General features: G+C 54.4%; 1 protein-coding gene across 1 annotated transcript in view; it reads left to right on the forward strand.

Annotated features, from left to right (window-relative positions):
- pdia5 (protein disulfide isomerase family A, member 5) overlaps window positions 1–22690 on the forward strand; it is a 32317-nt gene that overhangs the window by 1918 nt on the left and 7709 nt on the right. The window contains exons 2-14 of the mRNA XM_086147580.1: window positions 4232–4358; window positions 6078–6165; window positions 10959–11042; window positions 11123–11168; window positions 11786–11878; window positions 12156–12216; window positions 12353–12420; window positions 14030–14121; window positions 16594–16665; window positions 17632–17768; window positions 21931–22001; window positions 22115–22278; window positions 22511–22641. Coding sequence (XP_086003706.1) covers window positions 4232–4358; window positions 6078–6165; window positions 10959–11042; window positions 11123–11168; window positions 11786–11878; window positions 12156–12216; window positions 12353–12420; window positions 14030–14121; window positions 16594–16665; window positions 17632–17768; window positions 21931–22001; window positions 22115–22278; window positions 22511–22641 — 1234 coding nt within the window. The remainder of the gene's footprint in view (window positions 1–4231; window positions 4359–6077; window positions 6166–10958; window positions 11043–11122; window positions 11169–11785; window positions 11879–12155; window positions 12217–12352; window positions 12421–14029; window positions 14122–16593; window positions 16666–17631; window positions 17769–21930; window positions 22002–22114; window positions 22279–22510; window positions 22642–22690) is intronic.

The raw sequence follows: 22690 nt of genomic DNA on the forward strand, positions 1-22690 counted from the left end.
AATGTTCCTGATTCAGAACATCCTCCAGAACGGCGGCCCATTCATCAAGCACCGTGCGCGCGCGTGTGTGTGTGTGTGTGTGTGTGTGTGTGTGTGCGTGCGCGCGCGTCACACACACTCTAGTGAGATGTGACAATGTACCTGAGGTGGCAGGTGGAGGCAGGTGATGGAGCGCCGGTTCCTGGGTTCTCCAGCTCCACTACAGTGAGATAAATATGTGCTGCTGTGTCGCCTTTTTGCGGTGCTTTTACTCATTTAGTATTCCTGATGGAGCTGACACCCGCTAACTGCCTGAGAAATTGGTGTGTGTGTGTGTGTGTGTGTGTGTGTGTGTGTGTGTGTGTGTGTGTGTGTGTGTGAGGAGACGAAGTAATCAGAGAAGACATTGTGTGAATGTCATGCAGCAGCGTGGTTCTGTACCTCGGCTCTTCTGCAGGTACGAGGACGTAAAACAACCCATCCTGGTCACGGCTTAGATGTTCTTCTGCTTTCAGAAGATGTTCTCAGACTTGACATCTCCAGTTCAGGGACAGGAAGTAGCCCCTCCTCCAGGGGAACCTTCTAGTCTTGCATTCCCAGGGCAGCGAGAACCACGGTAGGGACCGGCGTGATGTGGACCTTCAGCTCCACACTGCAAACCAAACCTCTGAAGAAGAAGGAGAAGAAGATGACACGGACAGCATGGAGTTCATGGACCATCAGATGGTGGTATCTTCTCCCAGCACTGCTTCACCAAAGTGTGAAGAACCCTGTTAGCCTTTAGCTAACTCTGCACTTCTTCTGGCCTGAATGCCCTCTGAGGCTTCGCAGGACAGAAGGGCTCGGACCTCTCGGACCTCCTGGACCTCTCGGACCTCTTGGACCTCATGGACCTCGCTGCTTCTGTCCATTTTATCAGAAGAAAACATCTGAGCAGTGGCCACAGTTGGTTTTAAAAATGGTTCCTCGCAGTCGGCAAGCAGTATCCGCTTTATGATGTTCACCAAGCACCGAGGAGTTCTTGGGGACGAGAGTAGGAGCTGAGGTCCTCGTCCCTGGTTCTTCTGCTGTCCCAACACTCCAGGTATGGACACAAAGGTCCTGCAGCCTGGAAGGGACTGTTGTCTGACGGTGGTCTGCAGCTCCAAGCCCACCTCTTCAAACAAACCTGTGGAACCAAGGTTCTCCTCCCAGCCAGGATCCACATGGACTCCTAGAAGGTGGCGGCTTCACCCTCTCCACCGCGGACAGAGGTGATCTCCTCAAACCCCGATCCCTTCAGCCGCCATCTTGGCTCCTCCTGCTCCACCATCCTGGGATCCATGGAAACGACGGAAGGAGAAGCGGACCTCCATCCGATGGAGATAACTGATCAGGAGAAAGCAGGTCGCGCTCTGAGGTTCATCATCACCCCTCGCGTTTTTCCCAAGATAGATCTCCACGACTTCCCCTTTCGCCGTTAGCTTAGCGCTAATAGCTTTAGCGCCAGGACAGACACCAGAAAATCCTGCTCAATTGGCATCAGACTAATCCAGGACTCGGAGCTCCACCTGCACCTCCTCCACCTTCTCCACCTGCACCTTCTCCTCCTGCACCTCCTCCACCTTCTCCTCCCGCTCTGAAGCAGCCTCAGAAGAATAGATGTTCCAAACAGACTCTAATTAGCTTGCGTCCTGACGAGGCTCCCCAAACGTCACCTGTCACAGCGCTTGTTTGTCCCGCCTACGTCTTCAACTTAATCACGATAAAGCAGCTGTCGGACACACACACACACACACACACACACACACACACACACACACACACACATTCCAAGCCCAGAAAACACTCACGACTCAGTACATTTTTTAGAAATCCCCTTCTTAACATCCCTGATCTGGGGGTGTATGGTTAGCTTGCGTGGCTATCAGTGTGTGTGTGTGTGTGTGTGTGTGTGAAGATCTCTGGAGCGCAGGAGAAGCTTGGACCGTCTAGAAGGTGACGTGAATGAGAAGGTGAATGTTGGTGAGATCTTCTCCCTGTTCCTCAGCTGGGATGGGATGTATGACCCCGTGACCCCGGTGCAGATGATACCGGATGAAACTAGAACGTTAGCTAGCAGAACTTCTGGACATGCTATGCCTGGAGGAGGTTGAGAAGGTGCTGCTTCCAGACCTTCTCCAGACCTGCCGTGTTGCACACGCGTGTGCCGATCAGGATTCTGGTCATGTGTGAGGGGGCGGAGCCTGAGTCTGACAGGTGCTTGTTTCCATTCCAGGTGGAATCCGTCATGCTGAGCTCGCGGCGTCAGGCGTCTCCTTCGGTTCATTGTAGCGAGAAGAAGGCGGGTGTTAATAAATGGCGACGCTGGTCATTACAGGATGTGGGATGAAGTCTGTCGCCGTCGCCGCGGTGATCACTCACCCGCTTCCCGGTCGCCTCGGATTAAAACGCAGCAATATGGTCGTTTCCTCTTATTAGGCGTTTCAACTCCATTAGCGCCGCCGCCTTTTGTTTGGAAAGTCAAAGGAGCCGTCTGGTCTAATGAGGCGGCGTCGCCACCTGGCGCCGACAGCGGCGAGGACCGACAGCGGCGAGGACCGAGACGGCGAGGACCGAGACGGCGAGGACCGAGACGTTCCTTCAGGACGCCGACATCACGCCCATCCGTGTCCGAGGGCGGGGACACCGGCGCTAGCCCGTCGCCTCCCGCTTCCTGATGTCAACGCCCTGTTTCACGGAGGTCGCTGGGTTCCGTGTGATAGCAGAGGCATCTGTGACCTCTGAGCTGCAGGGATCATTTAGCCATTTCGCCTCTTATGCTAAGCTAACTAGCCTAACACTGATAACTGACAAGTCGATGTCTAGATGTCTCCACCATGTTTCCATAGAAGGTTACGTGTGATACGTGAGGCATGGACCAGGCCAATCTGCAGGGACAATTTAGCCATTTCTCCTCTCATGCTAAGCTAACTAGCCTAACACTGATAACCGAGAAGTTGATGTCTAGCTGTCTTCGCCATGTTTCCATAGGATGTTACGTGTGATAGGTGAGGCATGAGCGTCGTCGTTCCTCTGAGCTGTGGGGATCATTTAGCCATTTTTGCTCTCATGCTAAGCTAACTAGCCTAACACTGATAACTGAGAAGTCGATGTCTAGATGTCTCCGCCATGTTTCCATATAAGGTTACGTGTGATAGGTGAGGCATGGACCAGGCCAATCTGAGCTGTGGGGACGATTTAGCCATTTCTCCTCTCATGCTAAGCTAACTAGCCTAACACTGATAACCGAGAAGTCGATGTCTAGATGTCTCCGCCATGTTTCCATGTAAGGTTAAGTGTGATAGGTGAGGCGTGAGTGTCGTCGTTACTATGAGCTGCTGGGATCATTTAGCCATTTTTGCCCTCATGCTAAGCTAACTAGTACTGATAAATCAGAGGAGGTGAGTCCAGATGTCACTGCTTTTGCGTGCATGAACACGTGATAGTTGGCGCGTTAACAAGTTGTTAATCTTAGCTGTGGAGATGACTGCCTTTTGTGCTAAGCTAACTAGGCTAACAGTGACAGCTGGAGGAGTTTGAGTCCAGATGTCACTGCCATGGTTCCTGTCAGACGTGTGATAGGTGAGGCGTGAGCGTCGTCGTTACTCTGAGCTGCGGGGATAAGTTTGCCACGCGTGCTAAGCTAGCCAGGTTAACACTGACGGCAGCAGCAGTCATAAAGATGTCAACGCGACGTTCCCTGTTGGACGTTAGCATACGTGAACCTTTGCGAGAGTTAGCATTTACGAGCTCCTTAACCTGAGCTGCAGGGATGGAGTCGTGCTAAGCTAACCAGGCTAACACTTGCAGCCACAACACCTTCTAAAGGACGCTGATGTTCTGGACATTCTCATGGTTCTTCTGTGCAGCTTCTGTACATCTGCATGCTAAACCCCAACCAGGTCAGGTGGACCTCAACATCTCAGCTGAGCGGCAGCGGTGTGTGTGTGTGTGTGTGTGTGTGTGTGTGTGTGTGTGTGTGTGTGTGTGTGTGTGTGTGTGTGTGTGTGTGTGTGTGTGTGTGTGTGTGTAACTTTCAGGAACCTTAAGGAACCTCGGTTCTATTAGATCCATATCCAGATGGAAAATAATGAGCAGGACCTCATTTTCTCCTCAGAGGCTTTCAGAACTTGACCTGCTTCGGTGCTCGCTGCTAAGCTAATTACTAACACCGTGTGTGTGTGTGTGTGTGTGTGTGTGTGTGTGTGTGTGTGTGTGTGTGTGTGTTAAGGCGTGGGTGCTGCCGGCGCTGCAGGCGGTAAAGGTGTCCCCCCTCATCGAGAAGATCAGTGACCACAAGGACTTCAAGAAGCTGATCAGAACGAGGACCAACGTTCTGGTGCTGTACACCAAGACAGGTGAGACTGGACACACACACGCACACACACACACACACACACACACACACACACACCCTGGCCCAGGAACGACCAACATGGCAAGAATTTTGTAGAAGCTAGCAAGACCAAGGTATTGGAGGTCAATCCATTGTCAGAAGATGATTGAGGACAGTGGAGGAGGTCACCCTGGATCCATCACACGTGGAGACATGGAACCGTTCACACCAGGCTCTCCAAAGAACCTCCTGTGTGTCTTTGGACTGTGTGAGGAACCCGGAGAACCTGGAGGAACCCATGCAGACATGGGGAGAAGGTGGAGACTCCACACGGCAGGGTTTTGCGTTGGACACGGACCTTCTTGCAGTGGTGAGGAAGCTCTCACCTCTGTCCCGTCTGTGGTCAGGCTGGACCAGGACCTTCTGCGAGCTCCATTATGAAGGCACTATATTATCCCCCAGTAAGCCGCAGGCTCATAACTCAAGCTTCGACCAATCAGGCGGCAGCAGCACGATGCTAACAGACCTTCTCTGAAGACCTCCCCCAGGATGCTTCACGTCGTCTGCCCGTCAATCTCCATGACGGGCGGACGACCGAGGTGTTGGTGCTCCTCTAGATGTCCTCCTGGATCAGCATCAGGATCATCTGGACTTGGATCTCCTGGCACAGTGTTGGGCAGAGCATCCACCCTGAGGAACCGTGGTGGCCCGTCTGCTCCCTGATGGGTTCGCAACGTTCTGGGCCACCAGAAGAGCTTCTTCTGTTTGTGATGTTAGCGGTTGTGGCCGGTGCCGTGATTCTCCAGGGGTTGGACCCGACCTTCAGGTCCAGCGGCAGGAGATCACCAACACTTTGAGGGATTCTATTTCAGGCTTCCCAGTGGACCAAACGAACGCCCGACCGGTCGGATCTGCTGACCTCTTTGGTGAAGAACCATGGCGAGATCAAGCCAGGCCTTCTCTGCATGTGGTTAGAACATTTAGTGGACCACAGCAGCTTCCTTGTGGAACCCCTGGAGCAGCTGGTATGCTCCTGAGATGCACACTTGCCTTGGTCTCAACAAGGCCAGCCTGATGAAGGTTTGAGAGATGGAGGTCCTTCCTGGACGAACAGAGTGGAGAAGCTGATCCACCTCCATAATCCCGCCCCCTGGGGATGTGAAATTCTTCCGTCCCAGAATTTCGGTCTGCAGACGACCGGCCTGTAAGAGCAGAACGAAGATCATCAGACCTCTCCGTCCACAAATCCACCATTTATTTTTCCTCTCCAGTTTCCACCCCTTCTGGTCTCCTCCGGGTTCTCCGGTTTGTTTGTCCTGGACCCGCCATAATATTAGCATTCCGGTTCTGCCCGGGAACCAGATCCAGAAGACAAAACACCGCTTTCCTGATGACACGCTGCATTCTTCATCTCCCCGGAGGTCCGGGTGGGGCGGTAGCCTGGAGGCACCTCCCCCTAGATGATGGTAGATCTTCCTCCCCATCCTGGCCTTGTGTCTCCTGCTCCCTCACCTTGTTGCTGGATGCTGGAAGCTGATGTAACTTCATCTCCCTGAACTCATGGGGTCAGAGGCACCAGAGGGGCCTCCACCCTCCCGGTGTCTCTTCCGTGGTTGATACTGGTCTTCTGTAACTCTACACCTTCACCGTCTAGTCTGTGGACAACCTCGGCAGGGGGTTGTAGAGCTTATCTTACCCGCCGCGGCCTTGAAGCTGATTGGTCTGCCGTCTCTGTCTGCAGCCACGTCTGGAGACTCCCGCCTGAAGCTGCTGTCGGAGGTGGCCCAGACGGTGAAGGGCCAGGGGACCATCGCCTGGGTCAACTGTGGGTGAGTCACCTGACCTTCATGACGGCGCTGCAGTTAGCAAGCTAGCCCGCTGTCTTAAACCCCTCCGGTTGTTGGTTGACATCCTGATCGTCTTGCTCGAACGTGACATACCTTGAAGGGACCCCAGAGTTCACCAGAAGCTATTTTGAGTACCGCTGTGACTGTCATCGTTAGCCTGGTTAGCTTAGCACGGGAGGCTGTTCCGAACATCCCCTCGGACATCTACTTAAGCTGATTTTCACGTTTGTGCAAAAACGGTCTCGAGTTCTTTCTTTTCAAGTCGCCGAAGGCCAGTAGGACATCTACAAATGATCTGCAAAAAACACGAGTAAAAGTGAAGGCTTTTATTTTGAAGGGTCGGGGATTTTCAGGGAAATAGATCTGGCGCCCCATCTTTTGTTCGAGGTTCTCGAATGAGCATCACTTTCCATGACGAGGTGGGATAGGATACCCCGGGTTGGCGGTGGGGGGGGTGGGGATATTTGACTCCATGATGGCTCAGGAGCATACATGTCACCAATGGCGAGGAAACTCCTCCCCTTGCAACCCACGGCCTGGCGCCGGCAGCTGGGCGGTTAACTCTTCCCCTGCACCGCCATCTGCCTGGAGTCCCCGGCTCCCTCACGGGGGCATCGGTGTCCTTCCCGTTCCCTCTGACCAGGAGCTCGGTCACCTCCTGTTGTGCTTCTTCTCCGGTACAGCGAGCAGGGAACCCTCTGCTGGACGACGCTCCGTTTCCTGCCTCTCAGCGGCGAGATCCTGACAGGTGGCTTCAATCTGACGAAGGTGGAGACACTATAGCAGCTCTGCAGAACATGGCGGGGGCAGCCCCCCCCCCCCCCCCCCCCCCCCCATCACAAATAGATTAGAACAATCCATCACCTTGCTCTCTGCTCTTTGACGACACTCGCGGTAGATCTGGGATACCTGCGGCGTGCTCATGCACGCATTACTTCTGTGTTTATTGTAACCCCACGCGCACAATTTACACCCCCTTCTCCGACGTAAGTCACATCCCCATCAGAAGCAAAGGACTTCTTCCTTTTCTGTAGACCACAGTTTCCCGCACAAGTTCCTTAACAGTCCTCGTTATGCAACATGCTGTACCAAAGAGGTTGGCAGTTGAAGTATGATGGCCTACATATCCGGTGTACTTTAACCAAAGTAGTTCTTTCACATGAAGTCTTTAAAAAGTAACTATCTATGTACTATTTGGAGAGGACCGTACTTTCACTTGGAGGACCCGAGGGTACTCGGTCCAACCGGGGATGGGAAATTAGAACTCGACCAACTGGGCGGTTGAGTAGAGTAGCGTGTAGGGTCGGAGCGCCCCCTGCCGGGAAGGGTTCTCCTTGGTTGACCCCTTCACCACCCGCATGAGCCGATGGCATTTGTCCACCCTATGTACCCCTTCTTTGACGTGCCCCTGTAGGCCTCTTGGTCTTGACGGTCCTTCAAGGGGAGCAGATGTCGCCTCCTGTCCCCTCTCTGGAGCGACAGAATTCCCCTTTGCTCTCCAAACACCAGACAGAAATGAAAGGGTTCTCGCAGGGAATCAAAGGAGGCGGTGCGATCTCCTCGGAGAGCGGTGGAGGGATGCTTAGAAAGACCCCTGGTCCTCGGACGAGGACACCGGGTCTCCACCGGCGCGTCTGGTGTCAAGGGTTCAATAATGAATTAGCATAAAAGTCTTTAAAAAAGAGTCAGACTCTTAAGTGGAAGTGGGGATTGCAGAGGAGGTTACGGTGTCATTGCGCCGCCTCCTCCTCCTCTTCATCTTCCTGAGCCAGGCTCCTGCCAGGGAAGATGGACGGAGTGGCTTCATCACGCCGGGACTCATCCATCCTCTGCCAGCCGCTGTAGTGCAGCTTTGGGCTGTTTGGCATATTATTCCTGCGCCGTCTCAGATGGACCCCCGCCAAATTGAAGCTCCAGCTTTGGCGGCGCGCGGCGGGGGAAGGCAAGGGGAAGGCGGGGGGAAGGCAAGGGGAAGGCGGGGGGAAGGCAAGGGGAGGCGCATATCATCACAGCGTGAGAATGGTCAGCACTGCCAACGGAGAGGGCGGCCAAGGCCAGAGCGACACGCTGTGAACAGATGACAGGGACTCGCTGTCGGCCAGCCGGGATCCACCGGGGGGGGGGGGGGGGGGGGGGTGGGGGGGGGGGTGATGTCATACAGGAAGTGGGCAGAGGAGCCTCTGGTTCCTATGGAGATGTAGGACAGACCTGAAGTATGTTTAGACACTGGTCCTGATGGGTGGGAGGAGGATAATTGATCCCCGTGAAGAGAAGGGACCTGCTTCTTCTCAGTGCGTTGCAGGGAACCTTTGCCCAGGCGAAGGGTTAATTCCAGATGAACCTTCATTTAAAGTCCGGAGGGGAACATGGTGTCCCTGCAGAAGACTCAGGAAGCCGGACGCAGAGTGATACCGCAAAAGCGTCGGCGGCAGGAAGCCGCTCGACTTGGACCCGAGGACTTGAGATGGAACATCAGTCAACTCGGTTTGCACTTATTTGTCTTTGACCAATGAATCCCGGTATTCCCGAAACGGGGACCTGAACCTCGAACCTTTTGGGGGAGGCCGCCCCTCTGCAGGGCGGGAGGCCGGCAGATACATCAACGATGAGGTGTATGAATTATGAAACGGGGACAAAAAGCTCGGGTTTTTAGCGTTGAAACAAGAGGAACTCCTTTGCTCACCATTCAACATCCGCCTTCCTGAAGAGCCGAGGCGAATGTGCTGAACGAGCGGGTTGAGATTCAAAGGTCTCCGGTGACCGAATCCACCGCTCCGGTGTCTGAGGAGCACGGCGGCTGGAGGTCACCGAGGTCACACCTGCTCCTCCTGCGCCGCCATCTGCCCTCCTGAGTTAGCAAATATGGCACCGCGAGCAGACTCCTCGCCCGAGGACACCCCTGCGTTCCCTCCCGAGCCTCGCCGCCTCCCGCAGATGTAATCTAGCGGCGGCCCGTCGGATCCGCGTTAGCGGGCGCCTTCGGCCGAAGCCGTTAGCGCCGTCTGTGAACGGATGCGTCGGCTGTATCTAATTACGGGAGGAGGAGAACCTGGATCTGGTTGCGGCGCAGGGTGAAGTGTGTGTGGGCGGCGCCATGCATATTTATTTGCTTTCCAACAAGGATCTTTTCTTTTTTGGAAACGACAGAAATAAAACCCCCACAGAAGAGGAAGATGCTGCGCGTATAATATTTGTTGTCACCGCAGATGGAGGTTGGAGTAAACAAACAGCAGCGGGAGGCCTGGTCTGTGGAGCGAGGTCCGTCTGACGGAGGCCAAACGTTGTCACAATTAGGTTGGCTGAAGAGTGGGTTAGCATGAGCGCGCCGCATGGGGCCACCCTCTGCTGTTCATCTGGGGTGGGATCTCTTGGCCAGCAGCTTGAGAAGAGAGGCCCAGACTTCCCTTTCCCTGGACACTCGTTCCAGCTCTGAATCCAGAGGCATTGCCAGTCCAGCTCAGAGACCTGGTCCCTGCACGTAGTCCCGGGTCTCCTCCTGGTGGGACTTCCACCAGAACACCTCAGCGGGGAGGCGTCTAGAGTGCACCACAAGGAGATACCTGACCCACCTACTGTGGCTCCTCAGCAGCAGCTCTCTAAGCACCTCCTGGATGGCGGAAGTTCTTTCAAGGGCCCGGACACCCCGAGGAGGAAACTCTTTGGGTCCCTACCCACAGCTCCTGCGCAGAGGTCAGGGTGGGAACAGAAATCCACCAGTTAGTCCAGATCCTTCACCGCTCCATTCTCCTGGTACTCCATCTCCTCCGCTTGACCCGAAGAGGGAACTCCGCCTTTTCCAAGGATTTGGACCCCGGACAGTTCATATTTTGCTTCGATAGCATTACGTTCCAGTTATTTGGCAGACGCTTTTATCCAGAGCGACTCCCAAAAAGTGCGATCCAGTCTCCGAAGAGCCAAAGTACCAGTAGTCGGAAGTCAGAAGTGACCACTTTACCAAATAGCCATCTCAGAACCATTTACATACATACATTCATTTCTTTGTATCTTTTTTTTGGGGGGGGAAGGGGAGTGCGATTTGTAGCCTAGTGCTTGGTGAAGAGGTATGTTTTCAGCTCACGGCGGAAGATGGGCAGCGATCCTGCTGTTCTGACCTTTTTCGGAAGTTGGTTCCATAGCGTGCTCTGGAAAGCAATGTAGATGAAGAGAAGGAGGTGTTTACGCCTCTAATGTATAACCAGAGGACGTTTAACAGCCAACGATTGCGATGATAATAAGCTAAAAGCTATGAAGAAAAAGAGAGCCTGGAGGGTCAAAGGTCAGAGCAGTTTTCTGTCGCAGACAAGTAGAAGAGACGTCGAGCTGGCCTGGTATCTCTTCCTGGTTCAGATCCAGAGAGCTGCTGAGTGTTCAGTCAGCTCAAGCCCCTCTGGGGTTCTTCAGCGAGTTCAGACAAAACTGAGTCACCCTCGCTGAGTCACGTCTGTGGTTTTGAAGTAGTTTTTATACATAATACGTAAAAGGTACAACTTGAAGTCTGATCTGAATCGTGGCTGATAATCCAGGGGGTTAAAACAGCAGTAGCCAACAGCGGCGTGTCATCTGCATAGAAAGTACATGGACTGCAGTGGCTTCCTTATGGAACCCCCGGAGCAGCCGGTATGCTTGGCCTCAACTCGTTCGAGACCGACTCTGGAAGACCCACCGGGAGTTGTGGTGTCCCATCGGCCCATTCGGTCCTCACCGGGTTAGAACTAGAACATGAGATTGAAGCCAAAGACCTCTCCTTGTTGCTTCTGCTCCCATGTTATTGGCAGGGAATCGGAGGGCCGGAAGCTCTGTAAGAAGCTGAAGGTGGACCTGAGTGCCAAGAGCAGCGGGAACGAGCTCCTGCATTACAAGTGAGTGGCCCGATGATGTCCGCCTGCAGGGTAGTTCCACATGGGATGTTCTCTGACTGCGCTCCCCTGGTCTCTTCCAGAGATGGTACATTCCACACCGAGTACAACAGACCCGCCTCCTTCAAGGTTAGTGGCCAAGACCTTCACACACTTATGTGCGTTTATTTTGAAGTGTCACCCCGCCGGAGACCGACTTCCTCCGTCTGAATCTATGAACGGAGTGGAGTTGGAGCTGGACCTGCAGGGTTCCCGCTGTCCTTGTGTGCTTGTGAAAGTCCCGGTATGTTTGGGAGAAATCAGACACCTGGAGTATCAGGCGGTGTGGATGTAGAGGGTGAACGGTTGTTTGTCTCCATACGTGACCCTGTGGTGGATCCAGGATGAACTCCACCTCTCACCCAATCACAGCAGGGGTAGGCCACCCTGAGTGCAGGTAGGCACTGTGCAGATAATGATTGAACGATATTAAAGTCCTAAGCGGTGAGGGCCTTCAGTCCCAGGCCCCTCTCCTGACCAGAACATCTTGAACCAGGCCTAGCGTCCCCTAGTTGTGGGACCTCCTATGGCCGTCGGAGGTCCATCTGGCAGACGGAGTTCTCCGTTGGAACTAAATTTAGTGCCTTTGAGAACGGAAGTGAAGATGTTTGTGAGAACGTGAGCTGGGACCTGATGGATGCTGGGAGAGTGTTTGATGTTTTTGTTTTTTCACGTTCCTCATTCCGCTCTTTCGTCCCCCCTTCCAGTCCATGGTGGCGTTCTTGAAGGACCCCTCAGGCCCCCCTCTGTGGGAGGAGAACCCAGAGGCCAAGGACGTCGTCCACATAGAAACGGAGAGAGTAAGTGCCGGCCGTGAGAACCTTCTCCTTCCAGGAGGGCAGGGCGTGACTTCAAGAACTTCACAAACACCACATGAAGAGCAGATTCCATGGGCTGGAGGCCATGTGGAGAACATCACGCTCTCCTCTGTCCACCCGCTGTCATCGAACGTCATCCCGGAGCTCCCGTCAATCGCCGTCTCTTAAATTCCTGCGGACATACATGTTTTGTGCCGTTCTTGAAGTTCTTGAAACTTCCGCGCACGACTCGCGCTTCAATCCTGCTCTTCTCCTCCAGGACTTCAGGAAGCTGCTGAAGAGGGAAGAGAGGCCGGTTCTCATGATGTTCTACGCTCCGTGTGAGTAGATACTTGTTTCTAGATGATCGATGGAGGAAAGGAATGACGAAGGTCCTCCTCCGGTTTGATCGGCTGAAGGTCCTTCAAAACAAATGCTAATTGATCAGGAAATTGATCGGCCCATCTTTGTGTCCAGGGTGTGGAGTCTGTAAGAGGATGCAGCCCGTCTTCCAGCAGGCGGCCACCGAGGCCAAGGGCAGATACGTGAGTCCGCCCGTCCTCTAGATCCTCCACTGGATGTTGATCCACCAGCTGCCAGGGTGTGCTAGGAGCTTGCGGGTTAGCATGAAGGCTAACGGTCCCGGTCTGATCGCCGGCTGTGGTTCCAAACCTCGGGCAGCTTCCCGCTTCCTGCCCTCGTGGGTCCTGTTGATAGAGTTCCCTGGAAGTCCGTCCAGAAGGTTCCAATATTCCCTTTATTGACTCCCGTCCAGGTCGCGACCCCCCAGTGTTTCTGCGGCTCGGACCGGCCCTGTGATGAGCCGGGTCCGAGGCCTGGGCCCGGGTCCGAGGCCTGGGCCCGGGTCCGAGGCCTGGGCCCGGGTCCGGCGGCGGGAAGCGATCCAGTGTGTTTCCACGGGGACGCGGCGCGAGGGGGCAGTCTGGAGGAGACCAAATATTTCACTTTAACAGTCCGGCGGCTTGAGAAGCGCCGGCTCCAGTTCTGATTTTGATTAATCGCGCAATTTTATTTGAGCGTCAGGAGGAGAAGATATTTCAGCGCGGGTGGAACAGTTCCAGCGCCACGACAGAACCTGAATCGATGGGGAACCGGGAGGAAAAAAAAAAAGGGCTTTTGTAGGAAATAAAAGCAGACGTTCTCCGTTGTCCGGGAGTCCGGCTGCCAAGGAAGTGTCGTTTTATTTTGAAAAGCCCAGCATCAGCAAGGCCTCCGAGTGCGACGCCGGGACCGGACCGGGCCCTTCTGGACCGGGACCGGCAGGGGACCTCGAGGAAACTGAGGCAGAAGCTCCAGACGGACGGGTCACAGGGCAGGCTGAGGTTGGCCGTTGGCCCTCAGGGTCAGGGAGGTCTGGATCTGGGCTCTTCTCAGCACCACCGTTTGAAGACCTGACGGTTCCCTGGAAGCAGGCAGGTGGACCACCAGGTTGTGGGTGTTGGACTAGGCTCCTGGTCCAGAACCATGCTGGTGGAGGACCTGGGTCCGTGGACCACAGGTAGCCCAGGATGTGGGTGAAGGACTCGGTTACAGGTCAAAACCGGGCTGGTGGACAACTCTGATCTGCCAGACTCAGATTCTGGACCAGAACCATGCTGGTGGACCACCAGGATGTAGGTGTCGGACCAGGGTCCTGCACCGGAACCACACTGGTTGCAGGTATTGGACGGGGGTCCTGGTCCAAACCGGGCTGGTCAAGGAACTGGGTCTGTTGGACTTGATTCCCTTCCAAACCAGGCCGGTGGACCACGGGTAGCCCAGGATGTGGTTGATGTCAGTTGATGCCTTTTAAAATGAAGAAGAAGCGACAGGAGCGAGTCCTGGTCCGTCACCTGCCACACTAATACTGGGGCGTGCGGGATCAGCCGCAGGCAAACATGGCGGTCCGACACGTGGAAGTCATACATTATGGCGGCGGCGGCGGCGGCGGCGGCAGTCGCCCTCCCTCGCCAAAGCAAACGTCCCGTTTGTGGTCGACGCTAAAAAGGGAAAGTGAAAGTCAATCAGGGAGGTGATATTTCTCCATTACGAGCGGGTCATCAGCATGCACGCCACCTGTTGGCGCCCGCCAACATCCGTCTTTATTTGGGCGCCGTCTGATGGTGACGGCCCCTCCCTTCTGGACGCCCGCAGGTGCTGGCGGGGATGAACGTGCATCCGGCGGAGTTTGACGGCCTGAAGCAGGAGTTCGCCGTCAAAGGCTACCCGACCTTCTGCTACTTCGAGTAAGTGGAGGCTCATCCGTCTCACTTCGGGCGCCGTCTTCACTTCCAAGGGAACATCAGACGGGGGGGCGACTTCAAACGCCAACCTCCCCTCCTCTTTTTATTTTCCTTCACGCCTGCAGACAGGATTGCAGGGGAAATTACTGCGTGCAGAGGTGGCCTTCAAGGTCCACGGCTCACTTCCACTCAGGAGAAACTTTCTCCAGTTTTACCCCTTTGAACGAGGGGGGAGGGAGGGAGGGGGGGTCAAGGATGTTCCTGGTGTCCGGGTGTATTATCACACACACACACACACACACACACACACACACACACGGAGTGCATCACACCCCTCTATTGCAAAGATTTGTTTGCGCGACCTCGAGTCACTCCTTCCTGAAAAGCTTCCCGACTACAAGTGAACGCCCCAGAAAAACTGGAACCATGTGGGGTGGAGGGGCGGCGGGAGGTCAGCCAGCAGGCAGACGCACCCCAAAATAAGACAAAATAGCTGGTGCGCCTTATATGGTCATAGCCAAAGGGTCGTATTTCAGTGGGGGACGCTAACCATGCTAACTCACTGAAAATACAATAAGCACTATTGAATTTGTGACGCTCTGTCGCAAACTACACTGGACGTCCAGGTGGCTACATGTAGGCTAGGTGTTAGATGCTAACTACGCTAACTCGCCGAAAATGCAAATATCGTAATTGTATTTATGAAGCCCCGCCTACACTGGGGATGCAGGTGGCTAGGTGTTACCTGCTAACTACGCTAACTCATAGATAATGCAATAAGCGCAATTTTGTGACACTCCGTCGCAAACTACACTGTACGTCCAGGTGGCTATATGTAGGCTAGGTGTTAGCCGCTAACCACGCTACCTCACCACAAATCCAAATAGCGCACTGTAGGTCTATGTGGCTACATGTAGGCTAGGTGTTAGCCACTCACCACGCTAACTCACCACAAATCCAAATAGCGCACTGTAGGTCTGTGTGGCTACATGTAGGCGAGGTGATTGCTGCTAACCACGCTAACTCACCACAAATGCAAATAGCACACTGTAGGTCAATGTGGCTACATTTAGGCTAGGTGTTAGCCGCTAACCACGCTACTTCACCTCAAATCCAAATAGCGCACTGTAGGTCTAAGTGGCTACATTTAGGCTAGGTGTTAGCCGCTAACCACGCTACTTCACCTCAAATCCAAATAGCGCACTGTAGGTCTAGGTGGCTACATGTAGGCTACTTGAACCTTGACCTCACGAGTACTGAAGCTCTGCTTCCTGGATGGCGCCGTCACTAGCGCTCTGTGAAGAGCGTACAATGGCCGGCCTCTTCCGCGGGTTCTTGAAGGGCACCTCTTTGAGAACCCGCTCTCGGAACCCGCCGAAGCCGCCGCCGCCTGCTAATTGCTTGCGGGAGATCATTTGACGGCTAATCTGATGGACTCAGTTAATCATCCTGCCAGGAAGTTCAAACACGGAGACGGGGGGTTGCGTCGTGCCGTGCGGTTGATAGCGTCAGTTAGCCCGCTCCTCGCCAAGCGGCCATATTGTGCGTGGCGGTATATCTTACACATCCTCCTCTTCCCGCCGTCTCAGATTTATCACTCCATTTCAGTATTAAACCCTCCGTCCGCTCCGGCCCTTTAATTAGACTGGGACTGATTAAATACCTCTGGTCCGTCAGGCTTTGTGTGTGTGTGTGTGTGTGTGTGTGTGTGTGTGTGACGCCGGCCTCTGAGCGAGGGAGGGGACGCATTAGCGTCGGCACAGAACTAGCTAATGACCGCCTGAGCCCATTGATTTCCATAACGAGCACTGCGGTGCTAAATAGCAGCTAATCAGTTTCGGCTAAATTAGCATCAGAGCTAGTGGAGGTATCTCCTGCTTTCAACCCCTTGGGTTGGCAGGTGGAGGAGGGGTGTTGCCACACACACACACACACACACACACACACACTTTGTTTGGGTCATGAAACATTCATGTGTTCAATCTTAATGCCGCTCAGGGCGCAGTGGGGGCGGAGCCTATCCATGCTGGGATGGCCTGAGGGGCGGGGCTTAACCTCGAGCATTCATCTTCTCATTCACACGTCTGGACAATGTAGGGTCTCCAAAGAACCACCTGCATCTGACTAGACTGTGGGAGGAACCCGGAGAACCCTGTGGAACCCCATGCAGGAGAACATGGAGAACATCCGTGTGAAGGCTACATGTTGGCTCTGCATGTTCTCACCGCGCTCTTCTCCCTGTGGGTTCTCCATCTTCTCCTGCTTGGGTTCTCCATGTTCTCCGTGACTCACTGAGGCCTCCTCACTGGAAGAAGGTGTGAATGAGAGGGTGAATGGTTGTGTGATTGACCGGTCTGAGGTCAAACCCCACCGTCTCCACCGTGAGTCCAGGAGAAGCTCCACAGACAGTGGATGGATAGAATAACTGGATCAGACGTGCCCGCATGAAGTTCTCACAGGTTCTCGTGTCTCCAGGAAGGGACGGTTCCTGCACCACTATGAGAACTACGGCGCCACGGCCAAGGACATCCTGGACTGGATCAAGAAGTGAGTACCTTCTGCGGGTGGACCTCCACCCTCTCGCACCTCCGCCCTCTATTTAGCATCTCCTTTGCGGGACCGTCCTGACAGGCAGGGGTCGGGTCATAGTGAACCCTGGACCTTCTCCTGAAAGCCCCTGGAGTTTTACTGCTGGAGGAGGCAAGGGATGCTACACCTCCTTCTCCTCCACCTCCTTCAATCTGGAGACAATCAACACAGAAGTGAATGTTCTCCATCCATGGAGCTCCTCATGTTGCCAATGTTCAGTCGTGCTCTTGAGGAGCTGTTTGCTAGCCAGCTAATGGAGGCTAACAGAGGCTAACGGAGGCTAACAGCTTTGCCTGTGTGGGCGGTGGAGTCGTGGTTGGAACGAGGAGGTGGAACCTGGAGGAGAACCTCCTGGTTCCATCACCGATCAGCTGACTCCGCCTATCGGGCTAACATAGCGGCCGCCTGCGTGCGCTAGCTAGCGCTGGAGAAGCTGGAGGACCTCAGTGCAGAGGACACGACCTCCACTAGGACCTCCAGGCAGATGTTACCTTGAGGGAAACATCTGCAGAAGAACGTGATGTTCTTCGCTCAAGTCTCGGTTCCGGTGGCCCGGCGGGTTCCGGGGTTCCACGCAGACATTCTCGGAGGGTTGCAAAACACCAGAGGGGAATGTGTGTGTGTGTGTGTGTGTGTGTGTGTGTGTGTGTGTGTGTGTGTGTCCACTCGGTACCGGCAGCCAATAACTGTGATGTCATCAAGGCGGGGCTGCTTGGATCCAGATGTGTGTGTGTGTGTGTGTGTGTGTGTGTGTGTGTGTGTGTGTGTGTGTGTGTGTGTGTGTGTCACGTTGGATGGAACTGCAGCCACATCTGCGTCTGATTTGAAGTGAATTACATCTCCGCTGGACGAGGTCCACACCTTCTCCTCTTCTTCTGGTCCTGGTGGTTCTTCTGGTGTCCCACTGGTGTCTCCTCCCTGCAGCCCCCGGCCCGTCCAGCCCAAGGTTCCCGAGGTTCCCTGGCCGGAGACGGACTCGGCCGTGTTCCACCTGACCGACGAGACCTTGGAGGTCTTCCTGGAGGAGCACCCCTCGGTCCTGCTCATGTTCTACGCTCCCTGTAAGTGAAGCCGTCTCGCCGCTTCCTCGCGATCCGTGACGAGAGAACGTCCGAAGCTCTCCGGTAGAGGTTCAGGAGGGGACGCCGGGCCTGAAGATCTCATCCTCTAAACATCTCCTGAAGGTCCCTTGGAAATAAGAGCCGGTCTGGCGTCATCCAACCCCCTCCTCCCAGGCTCGCCGTCACGGCAACGGATAGTTTTCTCCACTCTAGTGGAAGAAAACAAGAAAAAGCAGGCCGGAGCTCCAGGCTGGTCCACAGGTGTCAGCAGAGCTTCTCTTTGGTCCTCCTGAAGGTCTGGGTGCTCCCAGGAGGTCCTGGGAGGGAGGGGGCTCTGTGAGCCTCGGGTTCGCCTTCTGCTGGACCTGGGAGGTCAATGTGGGGGCGGAGCCTGAAGCCCCAGGAGGCGGGGCTAACTCTGTGACTCTGCTGTCGAGCCAGTGGGACTGGTGTCGCCATGGAAACGTCCCGTTTCTCAAATAGCGACACCAGTCCATCATGAAACGTTGTGGCGAATGTGGGCGGAGCCTGAAGCCCAAGGAGGCGGAGCTAACTGTTCACATGAGCCTTGAAGAACCGCTGTCGCCATGGAAACATACCCTGTATTCATGGCGACATCAATCCATCACACTTGAACCGAGGTTAAGGTGAATGTGGGCGGAGCCTGAAGCTCCAGGAGGCGGAGCTAACTCACAGACCCTTTGCTGTCTTGCTGGATGGACTGGTGTCGCCATGGTAACATCCCATTTTTTCACCAGTCCATCATAAACTAGTGTTGAGATGAATGTGGGCGGAGCCTGGCGCCCCAGGAGGCGGAGCTTACTGACTGCTGTCAAGCTAGATGGACTGGTGTTGCCATGGAAACATCCCATTTTTTTAAAGCGACACCAGTCCATCATAAACAGTCCTGGCGAAAGTGGGCGGAGCCTGAAGCCTCAGGAGGCGGAGCTAACTGGCTGCGACCCGGTCAGGCTCCTTGTGGCGTTCAAGTGTGACGGACTGGTGTTGCCATGGAAACGTGGGCGGGTCCCCCCGCTGACCAACCATGTCCCACTACGGTTCCACCGTGGAACGTTGGAAACCCCGAGGCCTCCTAAGGTCTCTGGGAGTCTCTAAGGTCTGTCGCTCTCCGTTCGAGTGGCCATCGTGCTAACGTGCTAACGTGCTAACGCTGCACGGTCATGTCAGGCTGCGCTGTGGTGGTGCCTTCAGGGTCGCTGAAAGAGGAACATCTCAGGTTCGCTCAGCTGGAGCCTTTATTTGGACAGGTGACTCGCAGCAGTGTCACGCTCAGTGCACACACACACACACACACACACACACACACACACACACACTCAGGATGGTTCATGGTTCCCATAAGGCTGGATGTCATGTTCCTTCATGCTCCTTCACGCCCCGTCTGTCTGCTGTGACACACAACTTTGTAGCTCCGCCATGTTCTATCAGCCAGATCCTGGTGGAGTTCTCCTGGGTTCTCCTGGGTTCTCCTGGGTTCCATGGAGTGGAACAGCTGGATTAAGGATTTAGTCCTGTTCTCTGACATGGAGCTTGCAGGAGGCTAGAACCTGCATGGAGGTGGAACCTGGATAGGTGCAGGGTGTTGATGTCCAATCAGGCAGAAGCAGGAAGTGACATGTGGACCGGCGCATGTTTAGGTGTCCTGATGTTCTGGATCCAACCTCCTGTAGAACTCTCCAGAGAACACGCTGATCCAGCCAAGATCTGAGGAGGTGATGGTGGTTCTCCTCAGGAGAACCTCAGATTATCTGGAACCCGCTGGGATTATTTCAATCTGTTTGTCACCGCCGGTGAATATCAGGTCGGGGTTTAACACACACACACACACACACACACACACACGCTCTGCCCTGCACTTGACCTGCCTGCGGAGGCAGCAGCACGCCCACACACACACACACACACACACACACACACATATACACACTCAAGCACACACAAACACACCAAGGGCAGTCTGTCCCGACAACAAGCCTACACACACACACACACACACACACACACACACAGAAAATCACACAGACAAAACACAGACACAGACAAACACACACAGACATATCAAGGGCAACCTGCTGCACTAACACACACACACACACATACACACACACACACACACACACACACACACACACACTTAATATCTGGACTCATATGAAACTCATATTTCACAACATGACAAAAGTATTTGTTGCACAAAATTATATATCATACCTTTTTGTCACACACACACACACACACACACACACACACACACACACACACACACTCTGTAAACAGCCCCCTGCTAATGGCATGCTGTCAGGTGGAGATGAATGTCCTCCAGCTCAGGTTCTCCTTCAGCTTCTGCTCACATCCACCTCCTGGTTTGTCCAGCAGGGGGCGCTCTGACCTGTGAGCTGCTAGCTTAGCATCGCCACACCACGATGACCTCCCTCTCTAGCTGCATCCTTAGCTAATATCGTTAGCCTTTCAGCTAGCTGGTAACTAGTTACACACAGTTAGTTTATTTCTTGATGGAGCTCATCATCTCACTCCTCCATCATCTCACTCCTCCATTAGTAAACTCCATTATTCCAACTTCCCATGTCACTCCTCCATCGTCTCACTCTTTCATCATCTCACTCCTCCCTTAATCACACTTCCTCTGTATCACTTCATCGCACTCCTCCATCATCTCACTCCTCCATCAGTACACTCCCCCACTATGGCACTCCTCCATCATCTCACTCCTCCATGATCTCACTCCACCATTGTTGCCCTCCCCCATTATCTCACTCCATTAGTACACCCCCTGTTATCACACTCCTCCATTAATACACTCCATTATCCCAACTTCCCACGTCACTCCTCCATCGTCTCACTCTTTCATCATTTCACTCCTCCTTGAATCACACTTCCCCAGTATCACTCCATCATCACACTCTCCCGTCATCTCACCCCTACAGGCTCTCAGACAGTCCAGTTTGGTGAAACCTCACCTTCTTCACGTCCTGAGACGTGACGAGTTTGTTTGTGAAGAACACACACACACACACACACACACACACACACACACACACACGGTCACCCTGCTTTAGCTTTGGAAAAACAACCACACCCACAGACACTCTTCAGAATATGACTTTGTGTGTGTGTGTGTGTGTGTGCTTGTGTGTGTGTGTTTGTGTGTGTGTGTGTGTGTGTGTGTGTGTGTGTGTGTGTGTGTGTGTGTGTGTGTGTGGTTTGCAGTCATTACAGCCACTCTTTAAATGTTTATCCTTCTTAATTTACTCCGTTCGTGAGGATTAATAAGGTCTGTCGGGTCGGAGTGAGTGGATCAGGGTGTGAGTTATGAGTGCGCGCGCACACACACACACACACACACACACACACACACACACACACACACACACACACACACACACACACGCTCCCGTGCAGTCTGTGTTGGTCCTGTCTTTAATTTAGGAGCTGAGATGTTCTGGCCGCTGCCGTCTGGAGGCTCCGCCCCTCAGCGGAGCCGGGAGATGATTCATCTCCTCTAAGCTCCAGGCGTCCCCCAGAAGGGTGTGTGTGTGTGTGTGTGTGTGTGTGTGTGTGTGTGTGTGTTGTTACATGATAATACACACTTCCATTGGTCGGCGCCATCAGCCCGACGTGGAACCCAGTGGAGGCTCTGGCCGCCGCCTGATTGGACCGTCGTGATTGTGTATCGGCCAATGGCGTGGCAGGGTCGGGTGGGAGGCGGGGCTTGGAGGTCCAGGAGGAGGAGCTTCTTCACGGCGAGGAGAAGGAAAGACCTGAACGTGACGATCAGATGTTATGGACCTGCCGGTGGAGCTCCACCTTCAGACACCACCTCCACCTCTCACTGAGAGACCAGGAGAAGCTTCAAACATCCAGAGAAGAACATGACCTCTCAATGTTTACATCATTTAATAACTTGGAGACACACACACACACACACACACACACACGCACGCGTCCAGAGTGTTTCCAGCAGGTTCCGTCCCCCTGTTTCTGCGGTAACTGTCAGAGGTCCACCATGTTTGAGGGACCTCCACCCTGATGTTCTCCTCCCTCACTTGTTTTGGAATCTGAAGTCATGCACCAGAAGGTGACATCAGTGTGTGTGTGTGTGTGTGTGTGTGTGTGTGTCCAGGGTGTGGCCACTGCAAGAAGATGAAGCCCGAGTACGATGAAGCTGCAGAGATCCTCAACAAAGGAGCAGAGGTGTGTGAAGGAACATCTGCCCGGCCTTCACCTTCTCACCTTCTCCACCCACTGGTCCATGAAGCCCACGTTGCTGATCTTCAGGTGTGTGTGTGTGTGTGTGTGTGTTGCAGAGCCCCGGCGTGCTGGCCGCCGTGGACGCCACCGTGCACAAGATGGCGGGCGACCGCTTCAAGATCTCCGGGTTCCCCACCCTGAAGTACTTCGAGAAGGGCCAGGAGAAGTTCACGCTGCCGCAGCTTCGCACCAAGGAGAAGATCATCGAGTTCCTGCACAAGTAGGTCACCTGACCGGGTCTGGCCCCGCCCCCGAGGGCCTGACGTCCTCCTCAGAAGGTCTTCTGGTTTTGACTCCGTTCCACGTCCTCCCGGAGCCCTTCGGCGTCACGCGGAGGAACATCTATCTTCTCCAAGCTAGCCGCGGCGGCGCTACGTGCTAGCGCTCCAGAAGATCGGTCCAGACGGAGGAGGACACGTCCTTGACCCAGACCTTCTCTCCGATCTTCTCAGTCCTCAGGCGCCGCCGCCGCCGGAGCAGTCCTGGGAGGAGAAGCCCTCCAGCGTGGTCCACCTGGGCGCCGAGGACTTCAGGGAGACCATGAAGAAGAAGAAGCACGCTCTGGTCATGTTCTACGCTCCCTGTGAGACACCACGCCACATCTGCTCTCACAGCCTAATCCAGGATTCCAT

This window comes from Fistularia commersonii, chromosome 6 (assembly GCF_037954325.1).
Source record: "Fistularia commersonii isolate RoL2024-O1a breed Wild chromosome 6, RoL_Fcom_v1.0, whole genome shotgun sequence".
In the NCBI taxonomy this organism is placed as follows: domain Eukaryota; kingdom Metazoa; phylum Chordata; class Actinopteri; order Syngnathiformes; family Fistulariidae; genus Fistularia; species Fistularia commersonii.